The sequence below is a fragment of the Pristiophorus japonicus genome, chromosome 3, assembly GCF_044704955.1.
Source record: "Pristiophorus japonicus isolate sPriJap1 chromosome 3, sPriJap1.hap1, whole genome shotgun sequence".
Lineage (NCBI taxonomy): Eukaryota > Metazoa > Chordata > Chondrichthyes > Pristiophoridae > Pristiophorus > Pristiophorus japonicus.
In genome coordinates, this window is record NC_091979.1 from 197,152,643 (window position 1) to 197,172,446 (window position 19,804).

Consider the following 19,804-nt stretch of genomic DNA (forward strand, 5'->3'; position numbering starts at 1 on the left):
GCTTTCCTAATTTCCTTTTTAATTTTACCCCTGCACTTTCTATGCTCCTCTCGGTTTTCTGCGATACTTAACTCTCGGTATCTGACATAAGCTTCTCTTTTTTGCCTTATCTTACTCTGTATGCCCCTTCATTATCCAGGGGACTCTAGATTTGGGAGTCCCACCCTTTTTCTTTGTGGGAACATATTTGCTCTTACATAAGAAATAGGAGCAGGAGTAGGCCATTCGGCCCTTCAAGCGTGCCCTGCCATTCAATAAAATCATGGCTGATCTAATCTTGGCCTCAACTCTACTTCCTTGCCCACTCCCCATAACCTGTGACTCCCTTATCTTTCAAAAATCTGTCTATCTCCACCTTAAATATATTCAATGACCCAGCCTCCTCAGTTCTCTGGGGTAGAGAATTCCAAAGATTCACAACCCACTAAGAGAAAAAATTCCTCTTAATTTCCATTTTAAATGGGCAACGCCTTTTTCTGAAACTATGACCCCTAGTTCTAGGTTCATCCACAAGGGGAAACATCCTCTCTACATCTACCCTGTCAAGCCCCCTTAGAATCTTATACGTTTCAATATGATCACCTCTCATTCTTTTAAACTCCAATGAGTATAGGTCCAACCTGCTCAACCTTTCTTCATAAGACAACCCCTTCATCTCAGGAAAAAACCTCGTAAGCCTTCTCTGAACTGCCTCCAATACAAGTATATCCCTCCTTTTTAAAGAAGGAGACCAAAACTGTACACTGTACTCCAGGTATGGTCTCAGCAATGCCCTGCACAGTTGTAGCAGGACTTCCCTACTTTAATACTCCATTCCCCAATAAAGGCCAACATTCCATTTGCCTTCCTAATACTTGCTGTACCTGCATACTAACTTTTTGTGTTACGTGTACAAGGACCCCCAGATCCCTCTGTACCTCAGCATATTGTAATCTCTCCCCATTTAAATAATTCGCTTTTTTATTTTTCCTACCAAAGTGGATAACCTAACATTTTCCCACATTATACTCCATCTGCCAAATTATTGCCCACTCACTTAGCCTTTCTATATCCCTTTGCAGATTCTTTGTGTCCTCCTCACAACTTGCTTTCCCACCCATCTTTGTTCAACATCAACAACTTTGGCTACATTACACTCGGTCCCTTCATCCAAGTCATTGATATGGATTGTAAATAGTTGAGGCCTCAGCGCTGATCCCTGTGGCACCCCACAGTTTGCCAACCTGAAAATGATCCATTTATCCCTACTCTCTGTTTTCTGTTAGTTAGCCAATCCTCTATTCATACTAATATATTACCCCTAACCACGTGAGCTCTTATCTTATGCAGTAACCTTTTAAGTGGCACCTTATCGAATGCCTTCTGGAAATCCAAATACACGACATCTACTGGTTTCCCTTTATCTAACCTGCTCGTTACATCCTCAAACAACTCCAGCAAATTTTGGCAAACATGATTTCCCTTTCATAAAACTCTGACTCTGCTTGACTGTATTATGATTTTCTCTATGTCCTGCTACTACTTCCTTAATAACGGACTCCATCATTTTCCCAATGACAGATGTTAGGTTAGCTGGTCTATAGTTTCCTGCTTTCTCTCTCCCTCCTTTCTTAAATAGGGGCGTTACATTTGCTGTTTTCCAATCCACTGAGACCTCTCCATAATCCAGGGAATTTTGGTAGATTGCAACCAGTGCATCCACTATCTCTGCAACCACTTCTTTTAAGATCCTAGGATGCAAGCCATCAGGTCCAGGGGACTTGTCCATCTTTAGTCTCATTAGTTTGCCTAGTACTTTTTCCTCTAGTGATAGTTATTGTTTTAAGTTTCCCCCTCCCAATAGCCCCTTGATTATCAATTATTGGGATGCTTTTAGTGTCTTCTACCATGAAGACCGATACAAAATATTTGATCAAAGGTTCTGCCATTTCCCTGTTTGCTATAATTAATTCCACAGTCTCGTCCTCTAAGGGACCAACGTTTACTTTAGCAACTCTCTTCCTTTTTATATACCTGTAGAAGCTCTTGCTGTCTGTTTTTATATTTCTTGCTAGTTTACTCTGATCAACTATCTTCTCTCTTTTTTTTTTAGTCGACCTTTGCTGGTTTCTGAAAATGTCCCAATCCTCTGGCCTTCCACTATTCTTCACAACATTGTATGCCTTTGTTTTCAATTTATCCCATCCTTCCTTAGTTAGCTACGGATGGTTCATCCTTCTCTTAGAGTCTTTCTTTCTCACTGGATCATATTTTTGCTGAGAGTTATGAAATATCTCCTTAAATGTTTGCCACTGCTCATCTACCATCTTACCTTTTAATCTATTTTCCCAGTCCACTTTAGCCAACTCTGTCTTCATACCTTTTTAATTGCCTTTATTTAAGTTCAGGACACTAGTTTGAGACCGAGCTTTCTCGCCCTCAAATTGAATTTGAAATTTACCATGCTATGACCACTCTTCCCGAGGATCCTTTAATATGAGATAATTCATTAATCTAGTCTCATTACACATTACCAGATCTAAAATAATCTGCTTCCTGATTGGTTCCACAGCATATTGGGCCCAAGTTTCCACATGATTCGCGCCTGATTTTTAGGAGCAACTGGTGGAGAACGGACTATTTTAGAAATCGCAATTCTCCACATTTTTTTTTTCTGCAGTTCTAGTCAGGTAGAACAGTTCTAGTTTAGAACAGAATTTTTTCTTCAAAAGGGTGCGTGTCCAGCCACTGACGCCTGATTTGAAAGTTTCCACAGTGAAAATGTACTCCAAACTAAAGTAGAATGGAGCCAGTGAAGATTTTTGTAGAACTGAAAAAACCTGTTCTACACATTAAAAAATCAGGCGCAGGTTACAAATTAGGCGTCCAGAACGAGGTGGGGGGGGAGGGGGGAAGGGAACTCATTAAATTCGACAATAAATCCTTATTTATACTTCTACAAATAAATCCAACCTGAATAAACATTTATAAGCCAAGAAAAGATTAAATAAACCATCTTCCTACCTGTGTGAAAGTGCTTCAGCCAGGGAGAATTCTGCAGCCGTTCGTGCCGCTGAGAGAGGGAGAGAGGGAGAGAGGGAGAGAGGGAGAGAGGGAGAGAGGGAGAGAGGGAGAGAGGGAGAGAGGGAGAGAGGGAGAATAACGCGGGTCGGGTCAGTCGGGGGGGTGGGGAGCGGGTCTCGGGTCGGGTCGGGGGGTCTCGGGTCGGGGCGAGAGCGGGTGTCGGGTCAGGGGGGGGAGCGGGTCTCGGGTCGGGGGGAGCGGGTGTCTGGTCGGGGGGGGGGGAGGTCTCGGGGGGGGGGAGCGGGTCTCTGGTCGGGGCAGGGGGAGCGAGTGTCGGGTCTGGTCGGGCGGGGAGCAGGAGCTGGCCATGGGAGGAGCCTCATTCACGCAGCCCCAGTGAGGCCATTGGGCCAGGGCTAGGGGCTGCGTGCTTTGGGCCCCTCCCACACAGTTCGGCGCCTGGAGCTACTGCACTTGCGTGCCGACTGCAGCGCGCATGTGCAGAGGTCCTGGCACTGTTTTCAGCGCAGGGACCTGGCTCCGCCCCCCCCACAGCTCGTGCTGGCTGCACCGAGGGCCACAGGACCTGTAAGTAGGTGGAGAATACCGAGGATTTTTTTAGGCGCCGTTTTAGGCGCGAAAAACGGGCGCCCAGCTTGGAGGGGCGCCCGTTTTTTTTCTTGTGGAAACTTGGGCCCATTGTTCTAGAAACCATCCCAAATACACTATGAATTCTTCCTCGAGGCTATCTTTGCCAATTTGATTTGTCCAATCAATATGAAGATTAAAATCCTTTCTTACAAGCCTCCATTATTTCTTGATTTATACTCTGTCCTACAGTGTGGCTACTGTTGGGGGGCTTATAGACTACTCCCACCAGTGACTTATTTCCCTTGTATCTTATCTCCACCCAAACTAATTCTACATCTTGATCTTCTGAGCCAATATCATTTCTCACTACTGCACTGATCTCATCATTATTAACAGAGCTATCCCATCTCCTTTTCCTTTCTGCCTATCCTTCCAAAATGCCAAATACCCCTAAATATTCAGTTTCCCAGCCTTGGTCACTTTTCAACCACATCTCTGTAATGGCTATCAGATCATACTCAGTTATTTTTATTTGTGCCGTCAACTCATCTATCTTGTTACGAATGCTGCATGCATTCAGATAAAGAGCTTTTAAATTTTGTCTTTTTACCATTTTTTTTCCTACTCTGACCCCACTTTCTGATGCACACTTATGTTTAGACAATCTGTCCCTTCCTGTCACACTCTGGTTATCATTACCCCTATCGCTACCTGCACTTTTGCCTTCTCCTTTCTCTTTGATTTTTTTAATTTCCGCTCACCTGATCTCCCCCCGCCCCTCTGCCATTATTTAGTTTAAAGTCCGATCTATAGCCCTGGTTATTTGATTCGCCAGGACACTGGTCCCAGCCTGGTTCAAGTGAAGCCCATCCCGATGGAACAGCTCCCTCTTATCCCAGTACTGCTGTCAGTGCCCCATGAATCGAAACCCATTTTTCCCACACCATCTCTCTGGTCTTATTTACCCTATGCAAATTTGTTTGTGGCTCAAGTCGTAATCCAGAGATTACTACCTCTGTGGTTCTGCTTTTTAATTTAGCCCCTAGCTGCTCATACTCCCTCAGCAGAACTTCTTTCTTTGTCCTATCTATGTCGTTGGTATCTATGTGGACCACGACAACTGGATCTTTCCCCTCCCACTCCAACTTCCTCTCCACCCCAGAGGAGATGTTCTTAACCCTGGCACCAGACAGGCAACACAGCCTTCGGGACTCATGCTCTCGGCTGCAGAGAACAATATTTATCCCCCTAATTATACTGACCCCTACCACTACTACCACCTTTCCTTTTACTCCCATAACTTGAATGGCCCTCTGTACCACGGTGCTTTGGTCAGTTTGCTTATTCTCCGTGCAGTCCCTGCTCTCGTCCACACACGGATTAAGAACCTCATACCTGTTGGACAGGAGCAAGGGCTGAGGCTCTTCCAGCACTGCCTCCTAGGTCCCCATACCTGCCTCACTCGTAGTCACACCCCCCTGTCCCTGACCACTGACCAAATTTGAATTATTTAACCAAAAGGGTATGACTGCCTACTGATATGCAGTATCCAGCTAACACTCTCCCTCCTTGATATATAGCAGTGTTTGAAGCTCGGACTCCAGCTTATCAACTCGGAGACGAAGTTCCTCAAGCAGCCTTGCTGCCACGGCAACGCTTTTACTGCAGATGTGGTCGCCGTGGATCAGTTGCAACACATCGCCTGCCCTGCCATCTATAATATATTTATTTAATTCATTAAGTTTTCAAGTTTTGATTGTTTTTAGTTTTTAATCCAAGCTCTTAATTTAAACTAATGCCCCAAGTTTAGTAAAAAAGAGAGAAATACTGACCAACTAATCACTTACCTGCTTTCCTGTGACGTCACTCTTTTATTCCTTTTTACTTCTCTTCCCCTCACAGGTCCGTTAGTGCTGCTCTAAGCGAGCTCTTTTATCCCCTGCTGCTGGTCTGCCAAATGAACCCTCACTGTTTCCTCCTTAAATGCTTCCCCCTGCTCTGACATGGATTTACCTTCAAGTAGCTGTTTCCAGTCCACTTTTGTTAAATCACATCTCAGCGTAGTAAAATTGGCCTTTCCTGAATCAAGAAATTTTACTCCTGATCTACCTTTGTCCTATTCCATAACTACACTAAATCTAACTGAATTGTGACCACTACCACCAAAAAGCTGTCCCACTGGTGTCCCTTCCACCAGCCAAGCTTCATTCCCTAAAGCAAGTCCTGAACCACCCCCGCTTTTGTTGGGCTTGCTACGTACTGGGAAAAAATGTTCTCCTGAATGCATTTTAATAATTCTGTGCTCTCTACACCTTTTACACTAATTCTATTCCAGTTAATGTTAGGGTAGCTGAAATCCCCTATTACTACCCTATTGTTTTTGCACTTAGAAATTTGCCTATATATTTGCTCTTTTATCTCCCTCTGACTATTTGGGTTTCTATAGTACACTCCCAGCAGTGTAATTGTTCCTTTTTTGTTCTTCAGTTCAACCGATAAGGCTTCATTTAATGATCCTTCTAATATATCATCCCTCCTCACAGCTGTACTTGTTTCTTTAACCAATATTGTGACCTCCGCCTTTTTTATCCCACTTTCTATCTCATCTGAGAATCCTGTAACCAGGAATGTTGAGCTGCTTTTCCTGCTCTTTCAGCCATCTTTCAGTAATCGGTATGATATAATACTTCCACATGTCTATCTGTGTCCTCAGCTTATTTGCCTTGTTCACTAGACTCCTTGCACTGTCTGTCTTCTAGCCTTTGTTTCCTCTGCCTTCCAAATTCACTAACTTATTAATTTACTGCCTTTCATTTCCAGTTTTGCTTCTCTCCCTTCTGAATCTAAGCTCAGCTTCCCATCCCTCTGCCAAGCTAGTTTAAACCCTCTCCAACAGCACTAGCAAACCTTCCCAATAGCACTAGCAAACCTCCCCACGAGGATATTGGTCCCGGCAGTTATTTACTTCCACCTCCCTAGCCCAATGGCACTGAGGACGATTGTACCACCCGTTTGCTGCCCTTGCCCGAAATTAGCTTACCCTGCGCTGACCGGGAATTCAATCACTGAGCTTCAGGTTTGTGTGGCCACCCTATTAGTGTCCCCCATACATTAAGTCTTATTAGGGTCAGGAAAGAAAGAACTTGCATTTATACAGTGCCTTTCATGAGCTAAGGACATCTCAAAGCACTTGATCAAAGAGGTAAGGTTTTAAAGAGCGTCTTAAAGGAGAGATGGGCGGAGAGGTGTAGCGAGGGAATTTCAAAGGACAGCACGGCCATCAGTGGTGTAGCGATGAAACTCAGGGATGCACAATTGGAGGAACTCAGAGTTGGGGGAGGTTACAGAGATAGGGAGGGGCGAGGCCATGGAGGGATTTAAACACAGAGGTGAGAATTTTTAATTTGATGCATTGCTGGACTGGGAGCCAATGTAGATCAGCGAGCACAGGGGGTGATGGGGGAATGTGACTTGGTGCGAGTCAGAATACAGGCAGCACAGTTTGGATGAAAAAGAGCACAGGAGAAAGCAAGCAAGTTGTTTCGTAGCTGTTATGTCTTCAGATGCTTTAACAATGACTCCACGAGACAATGTGTTGTGCTTGAACAGTAGTGACCTTAGTCCATTTAATGTAACTCCAGAGTGAGGATCACACATGGTGGCCTGCCTTTTATACTAGGCCTGGCACACCTGTACAGGTAACCTACAAGTCTCCCACTGCAGTGCCCTCTGATGGCACACCTTGTAATAATGCAAGCAGTAACCATGTAGGATACATGACATCACTCTCCCCCAAGCCTTTAGTGCAAATCACCTTTGCATTGACTGTGCTCTGGGCTTAGCTCGATCTGGTTGACTCTTGGAGGGTCGTTTCCATCTTGGGTGAGCAGGTGGTGTTTCGTTGGCAGTAGAGCTGCTGGTGGTTTCTGTTTGTGCATCCAAGACCACTCCATTCTCTTCTCTTCCCCCCCCCCCCCCCCCCCCCCGGCCTCCCACATACAAATTGTGCCATTGGTTCGTTATATTCATATACATTCAAGTCCAAAAAAAATATTGCATTTACAGTATTGCATTCGTGGTACCATAGTGAGGTAAGTACATTTGAATGGTGAGGTACATACTCAGCGTATACTTGGAGTCAATGCTGGGATCAGCACCGGTGCGTGAGGACAAACTAGTTCCAGAACTGCTGGATGGTGTCCAGGTAGTCTGGTGGCGGCGCGGTGCCCAGTGCTGGCAGTGGGAATCCGGTTGGCTCAAGTTGCCTGCTCTCGGGGCTTTTGCCGTTGCTCCTAGCGTCGGGCAGGTTCACAGATACCTGTGACCTCCCTGTCCTTTCCTTGCGCCCCGGGTCGCTGCTGCTCCCTGAGGAGCAGTCATCTGGCAGTGCACAGGGAACTGCTGACTCACTTGCCTGGGTGTTATTTGGTTTGGGATCCTGGCTGATCCCAATCCCATTTGGGAGAACCATTGCGGGTGACCCTTCATTCCCGGGTGTAGCCTTGGTGGCGATAAGGTCTGGGGGCTATGTCTTAGTGCAGTTTGCTCTTTCAGGCTCGTGGCAGTTGGTGCCATTGGATGCCTGAGAGGTGGAGCCGATCGGGGGCAGGGTATAGATACCGATGCCGTTGCCCTCCTGAGATCGCTTGCTCTGCAGCTTGTATATATTAGCTGCTTGTGGCCACACTCTGTGGTGCATCACTCTGGTCCCAGGGACACAGACTACAGCATTGGGTAGCTCGCTGGACCTGTGTACTCCCGATGGGTGTTTGCCCGCTGCATTGACTGTATGCAGTTGAAATCATACGTCGCACAACATTTCATTACTTATTGTAAATAATCAGCAGCTCCGATCGCGATCGCACGACTTTTCTTTGCTTATTGCATGTACACAACTCTGATCATCAATTACACATTTTACATCTAACTCACAGTTGCTGCTACATTGATTGATTGTGGAACTGTCCCTTTAAGTGTGGTGAGTTGCGGGCCTCCTTTAAGAGAGCCTTGCTATCTTTACCCCAATCATCATCTTCGCTTGGTGCCACGTGTTGCTCCATCAGTGCTGCACCTCGTGGTCCGGCCGCCGCCATCTTTTTCTTCAGCGCCTCACCTCGTGTTTTGGGCGCCATCTTTCTCCCATCCACGATGTCGACTGCTGTGATCCTCTTCTCCCCGGGTTCTGCCACCGAAGCTGAGAAGTCGCCTTTGGATCCTATTTTCTTCCTCCAGAGTCCTGCCACTGGAGCCTGGAAGGTGCGTTTGGGTCGTCTCAGCTGGATTATCTCCACGCAGTCATGCTGAGCGGTCTGTGCCTCGGGTGCTGTGCTGGTCTGCTCTCTGGTGCTGGATCCAACCTCGGGTGGGGGTTTGCTTTGCCTCTGAGCGCGGGGGACATTGATCGCTGGAGGGATGAAATCTTCCCAGCTCCAATGGATCTTCTCCATCCACCTTCTTCCGAGTAGCATTGGTCCATCACCTGTAACAATCCACAGAGGTAACTTGTACTCGGCGCCGTCATGGAGTACCTTTACATCCGCACTAACAATGACTGGGATAAGTTCATTGGTGCAGGTGCGCAGCTTTTCCTGAACCAGGACCAACTTGATTCAGCCTGATTGTCCCGTAGCCTCTCAAAGGCTCCTTGATTCATTACTGACTGTCTCGCCCCTGTGTCCACTTCCATGAAGACTGGAACGCCATTTATCTCGACTTCCATCCTCAACGGAGAACATTCGGTGGTGCAGGTAAACATGCTATATACCTCATCGTGGGACTGAGCTGCCTCTCTGACTATCGCTTCATAATCCGCACTGGATTCATGGCCAGCTGCAGACTCTTCATCAACACAGTGAGTCATATTTATTTTACATATTCGCTGGAGATGGCCGTTTGTGCTGCAGCCTTTACATACATAGTCTTTAAAACGGCACTAGTGAGCCCTGTGATTCCCTCTGCAATACCACCATGGTGCTACTCGATTAGCCCCCCTTGGCGGACTCTGAGTTAAGGGACTCTGGAGTCTGTTCTCTCTCCCCTGAGAAGATTCACGTTCTACAGTCCAGCCTCTAAAAGGTGCCACTCTGTGCACAGTACTTGCCAGATTTGAGTCTTGAGAATGAGTCATCCGCCTAGACTGCAGGTCGAGGTCACGCAGATGGCCCTCTGCAGTGTGACTGTGGTGTCTGCAGATAGTAGCTTATGAAGAAGGCCCTCATGGCCGATTCCGATGACAAAGATATCCAACAGCACTTCGGTGAGGCGGTCGCCGAAATCACACGATGCCGCCAGCCTCCTGAGGTCTGCAGTATATTTTGCGATCTCCTGGCCTTCGGGCCGTCAGTGTGTATAAAACCGGTGTCTGGCTGTGAGGATGCGCTCTTTGGGCTTGAGTTGTTCTTGGATCAGCGTTACAAGCTCCTCGTACGTCTTGGTTGTTGTCTTCGCTGGTGCCAGCAAGTCCCTGACGAGGCCATAGACAGTGGGCCCACAACTGGTTAGCAGGATAACTCTGCGCTTATCAGCCAGTGTGGCCAGATTGTCGCCTGCCAGGTCGTTTGCTGTGAAGAAATGGTCGAGCCTCTCCACAAAGGCTTCCCAATCATCACCATCGGCGAACTTCTGCAACGTACCAAAGTTAGCCATTATTGCATGAAGGTTCGTAATCTCGTCGCCAATTAGTATGTCTTCAGATGCTCTAATAATGACTCCACGAGACAATGTGTTGTGCTTGAACTGTAGTGACTTTAATCCATTTAATGTAACTCCAGAGTGAGGCCGATACTAGGCCTGGCACACCTGTATAGATAACCTACAAGTCTCCCACTGCAGTGCCCTCTGTTAGCACACCTTGTAACAGTACAAACAGTAACCATGTAGGATACATGACAGTATCATTTGCATTGCAATAGCCGAATTTGTTTTAAGAATGCAAGATTGTACTACAGATTAATGCCTGCAGTCTAAGTAAACTGGATCACCAGCATTTAATAATCTGTCTCAATATAAAGCAACGTAGCTGCTGTGTGTTGCTAGCTAATAACTTGATTGCAGGTTATCACAGTAACGTAATGAAAAGCGAACCCAGTATACAAGAGCCAACTCATTGATGTGCAAATGTAATTAGCGCTCTGACAGTTCAACGTAATCACAGCGTTAAAGAAGAGATGTCGGCATGATGCATCTCCCTCAGGTGTTGCAGGCTCCTTGTTAGAGACAGCCCCATTAGCAAGCAGTCTGATTATACTAATTCAAGACTATTGTACTGCAGTAACCTGGCTAATTGCTAAACTGTACCTCCCGCCGTAATCCAATCTCTTTTTTTTTTCCAGCCAGTTTTCTAACCTCCCTTTCTCCTTGTCGTGCAGGCAACCCTCCTCTAACTCCATTTGAGTGACCATTCTTAACACGTGAGCCCAGACAGTAAATATCGATAGGGTATTTGAGTGTGGAAGGAAATGTAGGTGATCCTGAACTTCCCAGATGTTTGCAAGAATCACTGGGTAGTAATCAGGATTAGAAACCTGGCTGATTTCCCACACTACCCCTGCATTCACAGAGATCCATTATTGAAGAAAGAAAGACTTGTAATTATAGAGCATCTTTCACGACCTCAGGACGTCCCAAAATGCTTTACAGCCAATGTAGTATTTTTGGAGTGCAGTCACTGTTGTAACGTAGGAAACATGGCAGCTAATTTACATACAGCAAGATCCCACAAGCAGAAATCTGATGACCCCATAATCCATTTTTACATATTGATTGAGGGATAAATATTTCCAGAGGGAATGCCCCTGCTGTTTTTTGAAATAGCGCCACGGGATCTTTTACATCCACCCGAGAGGGCAGATGGGCCTTGGATTCATGTCTCATCCGAAAGATGACACCTCCCAACAGTGCAGCACTCCCTCAGTACTGCACTGGAGTGTCAGCCTGGATTTTGTGCTCAAGTCTTTGGAGTGGAACTTGAACCCTTACCTCCTAGCTCAGAGGTGATAGTGCTACCCCTTGAACCACAACCGACACCTACTACCTACATTACAACAGTGACTACACTCCAAAAGTACTTCATTGGCTGTAAAACGTTTTGAGACATCCGGTGGTTGTGAAAGGTGCTATATAAACCCAAGTCTTTTCTATCCTGGCCAACACCAGTTAAGTAAACTCAGACCAAGTGATTGGATTGCGATGCTGCAAGGCTAGAGCCGCTAATTTTGTTTTTCTTCTCTGTCAAAGGTTCTGGCTCTGTGATTATCAGCAGCCATGGACAGAGGTTAGTGCAGGCTATAAACGCAGGATTTATATGGCAGGTATGTATGTGGTAGATCTTTTAAACAAAAATAAATATTAATTGTAAACCTTCAAAGTAACCAGTTATTTTTCTAGAATATGATAGTACTGAGCAAGCAATGCATCACATGGGAGAGCTGTATGGACTGATTAGTGCATCATATGGAAGGCCGACATTGGCTCCCAGTCCAGCAACATCTCAATTTTAAAATTCTCATCATTGTTTTCAAATTCCTCCATGGCCTTGCCTCTCCCTATCTCTCTAACCGCCTCCAGCTCTACAACCCTCCAAGACCACTGCGCTCCCCCAATTCTAGCCTCTTGTGCGTCCCCTATTTTAATTGTCCCGCCATTGGTGGCCGTACCTTCAGCTGTAAGCTCTGGAATTCTCTCCCTTAATCTCTCTGCTTCTCTCCTCCTTTAAGATGCTCCTTAAAACCTAGCTCTTTGAACACGCTTTTGGTCATCTGTCCTAATATTTCCTTATGTGGCTAGGTGTCAAATATTGTTTCATTATGCTCCTGTGAAGCACCTTGGGACGTTTTAATACGTTAAAGATGCTATATAAATGCAAGTTCTTGTAGCTGTATGAGCTGATTAGTACATCACATGGTGAACTGTATGGACTGAGCAGCACATCATATGGGGCAGTTGTACAGACCAATGAATACATCACATGGTGGGTGGCTATACAATTGGAGCAACATGTCGAGTCCTGTGTTAGAGAGTGGTTAAAGGGAGTGATGTATTGTAAAGAACTGAGTCTATAATTAGATTGGAATTACAGTGGTTGTAGAAGAGACTTAAATGTTTATATTTTGGCAATACAGTTACATTTGTTGAAAAGAAAATGCGGAATTTGGATGGCCTTCGCATCTCACATTATTCCGATGCAGGCGTCGAGTAAATTAAAATCTTTGTAATATTTTACACTGTCGTATCAACTCAGCACTTCTTACTTCATCTTCGGCAGAAACACACGCTGCAAAGCCTTTGACATCCGAATTAGTAACAAATTGTACATGAAATGCAATTAACCTTTCATTCCGAGACCCCTTTTAACGGCATTGTTTCCATGGTAATTGGAAGAAAAAGGTATGCCTTGTGGAAAGTGTACAGCTGCACAGTGTCTGACTGTTCTGCAGCAGAGAGGGTTAACTTAGTCATAGACACATTTGTGCGAAATCCATAGTGAGTTATTGGTAAAAAAGTATTTGAGTAGTGTGTGTGTGCGTTTTCATAAAAGAGAGTCTAAAAGAAAAAAAAAGTTGCATTGAAATAGTAGCTTATCCCAAAGCACTTCACAAGCAATGAATTACTTTTAAAGTACAGTCGCTGTCGTTGCGTGGCTAAATGAAGCAGCAATTTTGTGCACAGCAAGGTCTCGCAAACAACAAATGAGAGTGACCAATTCATCTGTTTTTTTTTGGTGATGATGGATAGTCGAGAGAGAAATGTATGCCAGAACACCAGGAGAACTTCCTGCTTGCCATCCTTCTGAACAGGCAGACCGAGCCTGTGTGTGAGACCTGGAAGTGATGCTGTTCCCATGCGCCAGCTGCTCTTATGCTTTAAGATGGTAGAGATCGTGGATTTGGAAAGTGTGTCGCAGTTAGTCTGGCGAATTATAGCCAATTAGCCCCACATTTGAGGGCAGTTTTTAGTTATTGGAGGACTTTTAAGGAGCTCTTTCATAGTGCTCAACAAAAATATATTCCAGTGAAAAAGAAGGGCGGTAAGAGAAGGGATAACCAGCCGTGGATAACCAAGGAAATAAAATAAAGGAGAGTATCAAATTAAAAACTAATGCATATAAGGTGGCCAAGGTTAGTGGGAAACTAGAAGATTGGGAAAATTTTAAATGACAGCAAAGAATGACGAAGAAAGCAATAAAGAAAAGAAAGGAAAGATAGATTACGAAGGTAAACTTGCGCAAAACATAAAAACGGATAGTAAAAGCTTTTACAGATATATAAAATGGAAAAGAGTGACTAAAGTAAATGTTGGTCCCTTAGAAGATGAGAAGGGGGATTTAATAATGGGAAATGTGGAAATGGCTGAGACCTTAAACAATTATTTTGCTTCGGTCTTCACAATGGAAGACACAAAAACCATGCCAAAAATTGCTGGTCACAGGAATGTGGGAAGGGAGGACCTTGAGACAATCACTATCACTAGGGGGGTAGTGCTGGACAGACTAATGGGACTCGAGGTAGACAAGTCTCCTGGTCCTGATGAAATGCATCCCAGGGTATTAAGAGATGGTGGAAGTTATAGCAGATGCATTGGTTATAATCTACCAAAATTCTCTGGACTCTGGGGAGGTACCAGCGGATTGGAAAGCAGCTAATGTAACGCCTCTGTTTAAAAAAGGGGGCAGACAAAAGGCAGGTAACTATAGGCTGGTTAGTTTAACATCTGTAGTGGGGAAACTGCTTGAAGCGATCATTAAGGAAGAAATAGCGGGACATCTAGATAGGAATAGTGCAATCAAGCAGACGCAACATGGATTCATGAAGGGGAAATCATGTTTAACTAATTTACTGGAATTCTTTGAGGATATAACGAGCATGGTGGATAGAGGTGTACTGATGGATGTGGTGTATTTAGATTTTTAAAAGACATTCGATAAGGTGCCACACAAAAGGTTACTGCAGAAGATAAAGGTATGCGGAGTCAGAGGAAATCTATTAGCATGGATAGAGAATTGGCTGGCGAACAGAAAGCAGAGAGTCGGGATAAATGGGTCCTTTTCGGGTTGGAAATCGGTGGTTAATGGTGTGCCACAGGGATCGGTGCTGGGACCACAACTGTTTACAATATACATAGATGACCTGGAAGAGGGGACAGAGTGTAGTGTAACAAAATTTGCAGATGACACAAAGCAGGTTGTGTAGAGGAGACAGAGGGGTGGCAAAGAGATTTAGATAGGTTAAGCGAATGGGCTAAGGTTTGGCAGATGGAATACAATGTCGGAAAGTGTGAGGTCATCCACCTTGGGGGGAAAAAAAAACAGTAAAAGGGAATATTATTTGAATGGGGAGAAATTACAACATGCTGCGGTGCAGAGGGACCTGTGCATGAAACTCTTTTTGGAGTTCACCTGCAAAACATAAAACATTAAACGGTGCCACCCGACCTGGGTGACACTCCAGACATTTACAAGGCCCTTTTTCCCCCCCCCCCTTTTTTTTTTTTTTTTTTTTTTTTTTTTTTTTTTTTTTTTTTGGGCACTAAAATCACAATTTCTCCGGTGCCCCCTATAAAAGGGAAGGGGACACTAAAAGCACCGGCAATTAAAACAAATTAAACTTTAAAACGTAAAATCAAATTAAAATTTGGTTGCCGGGCGTGATGATGCACTCCAGTCCCTCCGGTGCCCACCTCTCGCGGAAGGCCGCGAGCGTACCGGTGGACACCGCGTGCTCCATCTCCAAGGACACCCTGGACCGGATGTAAGAGCGGAAGAGAGGCAGGCAGTCAGGTTGAACGACCCCCTCGACCGCCCGCTGCCTGGACCGGCTGATGGCACCCTTGGCCGTGCCCAGGAGCAGTCCTACGAGGAGGCCTTCGGACCTACCCGCTCCCCTCCGCACAGGGTGCCCAAAGATCAGGAGAGTGGGACTGAAGTGCAGCCAGAATTTCAGGAGCAGCCCCTTCAAATAGTGGAACAGGGGCTGCAACCTTGTGCACTCCATAAAAACATGGAACACGGACTCCTCCAGACCGCAGAAATTGCAGGCGGCCTGGGAGTCCGTGAACCGGCTTAAAAATTTGTTGCACGGCACTGCTCCGTGCACCACCCTCCAGGCCAAGTCCCCGATGAATAATGGGAGGACCCCTGCGTAGAGTGCCCTCCATCAGGGACCCCCGCCTCCTCCGGACGGCAAGATGGTACGCCATGGCGTGTCCGGACGGCCGGCGAGGATGGCAAAGTTGAGGGTGTGCAGGAGCAGCCCGTACAGGAAACCCCTCCGCGCGGAACTGAAAGGCACGGAGGGGATTTCCCCGAGGCGGCTCAAGTTGTGAGGCGCCGGCCCCCGAGGGAGGTTCCGGGGTTTGGCGCCGATGAGGAATTCCGTCCGGACGGGGGTCAGTTCGGACGGGATCTCCCCACGTGCTTGAGCCTCCTCGATGCACCTAACGGAGTCAGGGCCCAGAGCTGTTTTTAGCGACTCGATGGCATCGGCCGCGTGGCGGACGTTGGCAGAATTTAGGCGCCGCGCCAGCGTGTCTGGCGCCATCCAGCCCGCTCCTCCGCCATCGAGCAGGTCCCTGACCCTGGTCACCTCCCCAGCCACAGCCCTCTCTTCCGACCGCCACATAAAACCTCGGCCGTGGAGGTACGGATTCCCGAGCAGCGGTTCCTGCAGGACGGCCGCCACTCCAGCCGGCGGAGAGCTGCGCTTGGTGGAGACTTTGTTCCAGACCCTGATGAGTTCCCTGTAAAAGACAGGCAGCTCCCGGAGGGCGGTCCTGGCACCCCCCAAGTTCACAAACAGGAGCTGCGTGTCATAATTGAGGTCGAGCTGCTGGCGGAAGAAATACCTCGCCAGAGCGCGCCACCTAGGAGGGGGCTCGACGTAAAGGTATCTCTGCAGGGTCTGAAGACGCATGAATCCCAAAAAGTTAGTTTGCAGGTGCAGCAGGTAATCAGGAAGGTGAATGGAATGTTGGCCTTCATTGCGAGAGGGATGGCGTACAAAAGCAGGGAGGTCCTTCTGCAACTGAATAGGGTATTAGTGAGACCACACCTGGAGTACTGCGTGCAGTTTTGGTCACCTTACTTAAGGATATACTAGCTTTGGAGGGCGTACAGAAACAATTCACTCGGCTGATTCCGGAGATGAGGGGGTTACCTTATGATGATAGATTGAGTAGACTGGGTCTTTACTCGTTGGAGTTCAGAAGGATGAGGGGTGATCTTATAGAAACATTTAAAATAATGAAAGGGAAAGACAAGATAGAGGCAGAGAGGTTGTTCCCACTGGTCGGGGAGACTAGAACTAGGGGGCACAGCCTCAAAATACGGGGGAGCCAATTGAAAACTGAGTTGAGAAGGAATTTCTTCTCCCAGAGGGTTGTAAATCTGTGGAATTCTCTGCCCAAGGAAGCAGTTGAGGCTAGCTCATTGAATGTATTCAAGTCACAGATAGATAGATTTTTAACCAATAAGGGAATTAAGGATTACTGGGAGCGGGTGGGTAAGTGGAGCTGAGTCCACAGCCAGATCAGCCATGATCTTGTTGAATGGCGGAGCAGGCTCAAGGGGCTAGATGGCCTACTACTTATGTTCTTATGTTTTATATTCTTATTTATGTTGTCTATGGGGGGTGTACAGACATGAGGTGCTTGTGAGTCTTAAGGCTAATTTATATTCCTATGGGCTTCAGGAGAGTGGTACTCAGACCAAAGACCAGTCTCCCCTATTTACTTTAGTTGGTGCCACCCTTCATGATCGAGCTCTTTTGAAGGCCTAGATATCCTGATTCCTGTTGCTAAAAGGGAGGGAATCGGGTTTAGTTGCAAATGGATAGACCCAACAGCAGTTCATGGCATTCGTGGAAACGTGGGTGTCTTGATACTATCAGGGCTCCACGGGTTCGAAGATTGTAGTCGATGGCAGGAGTGCCAAATGTCAGCGCTCCTTCAGAGTAACGTGCCCTTAAAGGGGAATGTTAATTACAAACGAAGCACTGAGTCCTACATCAAATGTTTGAAATATGAAACCAAGCTTGATGGCTTCCCTAGATGCAGCAAATAACATAATGCTGCGCCATGCAGCTCGTTAAGGTCGCAATATGCAGTGAGGGTGCTGTTATTAGCTTCGGTGTCTAGGGGCTAAAGTTCCCACTCCGAATTTCTGACCAGCAAATCCTGCTCATTGCAATTGTGAATAGCCCCAACCCTCACTGTTTTTAGCCGTGGTTCAGTGGGTAGCACTCTCATCTCCGAGTCAGAAGATAGTAGGTTCAAGTCCTACTCCAGAGACTTGAGCACAAAATCTCGGCTGACACTACAGTACAGTACTGAGGGAGTGCTGGAACTGTGTCCCTGTCTGCCCTCTCAGGTGAACATGAAGGATCCCATGGCACTATTTCGGCCTATATTTAAAGCTCAACCAACAGCTAAAAGAGATTATCTGTTCATTGCTGTTGGCATCTCATTGCTGTTTCTGGGAGCTTGCTGTGCACAAATTTGCTGCCTGAAGTCATAACAGACATTATATAAATGCAAGTTCCTGCTTCCTTCAGCTTCACGCCCCCATGCCTATAACCTCTTGTCGCATTGCCCTGGGTGTATCTGAGAGTATTGTTCTGGGTTCATAGAAACAATAGAAAATAGGTGCCAGGAGTAGGCCATTCGGCCCTTCGAGCCTGCACTGCCATTCAATAAGATCATGGCTGATCATTCCCTCAGTAACCCTTTCCTGCTTTCTCTCCATATCCCTTGATCTCCTTAACCGTAAGGGCCATATCTAACTCCCTCTTGAATATATCCAATGAACTGGCATCAACAACTCTCTGCGGCAGGGAATTCCATAGGTTAACAATTCTCTGAAGAAGTTTCTCCTCATCTCAGTCCTAAATGGCCTTCCCCTTATCCTAAGACTATGTCCCCTGGTTCTGGACTTCCCCAACACCGAGAACATTCTTCCCGCATCTAACCTGTCCAGTCCCGTCAGAATCTTATACGTTTCTATGAGATCCCCTCTCATCCATCTAAACTCCAGTGAATAAAGGCCCAGTTGATCCAGTCTCTCCTCATATGACAGTCCAGCCATCCCTGAAATCAGTCTGGTGAACCTTCGCTGCACTCCCTCAATAGCAAGAACGTCGTTCCTCAGATTAGGAGACCAAAACTGAACACAATATTCCAGTTGAGGCCTCACTAAGGCCCTGTACAACTGCAGTAAGACCTCCCTGCTCCCCTAGCTATGAAGGCCAACATATCATTTGCCTTCTTCACTGGCTGCTGTACCTGCATGCCCACTTTCAGTGACTGATGAACCATGACACCCAGGTCTTGTTGCACCTCCCGTTTTCCTAATCTGCCGCCATTCAGATAATAATCTGCCTTCGTGTTTTTGCTCCCAAAATGAATAACCTCACATTTATCCACACTACACTGCATCTGCCATGCATTTGCCTACTCACCCAACTTGTCCAATTCACCCTGCAGCCTCTTAGCGTCCTCCTCACAGCTCACACCGCCACCCAGTTTAGTGTCATCTGCAAACTTGGAGATATTACACTCAATTCCTTCATCTAAATCGTTAATGTATATTGTAAATAGCTGGGGTCCCAGCACTGAGCCCTGCGGCACCCCACTAGTCACTGCCTGCCATTCTGAAAAGGACCTATTTATCTCGACTCTCTGCTTCCTATCTGCCAACCAGTTCTCTATCCACGTCAGTACATTACCCCCAATACCATGCACTTTGATTTTGCACACCAATCTCGTGTGGGACCTTGTCAAAAGCCTTTTGAATTTCTCTATCCTAATAAATACCCTTTTATCAAGCTCTCTGACATCATTTGGATCCCTTCTAAAAATCTAAATGATCAGTGCGCAACTGCACTGGGTGGTGTCACCCGGACTCGTACACGTCAAGTGAGCCCCAGGTTCGCACCTCCCTGATCCGTGCTGAGTTAACAGATATTACCAGGTGTGATGAATGTCAACCTTGGCTCAGTTGGTAGCACTCGCGTCTCAAAATCGAGGCTGACACGCCGAAGCCCCGTCCACCCCCTCAGGTGGATGTATAGGATCCCGTGGCACTATTTCGAAGATGAGCAGGGGAGTTCTCCCAGATGTCCTGGCCAATATTTATCCCTCAACCTACTCCTGAAAACACATGATCTGGTCATTATAACATTGCTGTTTATGGGGTCTTTCTGTGCCCAAATTGGCTGCCTCG

At 46.5% G+C, this 19,804-nt stretch overlaps 1 protein-coding gene across 5 annotated transcripts in view; it reads left to right on the forward strand.

Annotated features, from left to right (window-relative positions):
• plekhm3 (pleckstrin homology domain containing, family M, member 3) overlaps positions 1–19,804 on the forward strand; it is a 334,170-nt gene that overhangs the window by 111,609 nt on the left and 202,757 nt on the right. The window contains exon 6 of one of the 5 annotated variants that reach the window (XM_070876191.1): positions 11,830–11,903. The exons of the other annotated variants lie outside the window; for them this stretch is intronic. Coding sequence (XP_070732292.1) covers positions 11,830–11,903 — 74 coding nt within the window. The remainder of the gene's footprint in view (positions 1–11,829; positions 11,904–19,804) is intronic. 5 annotated transcript variants of the gene reach the window in all.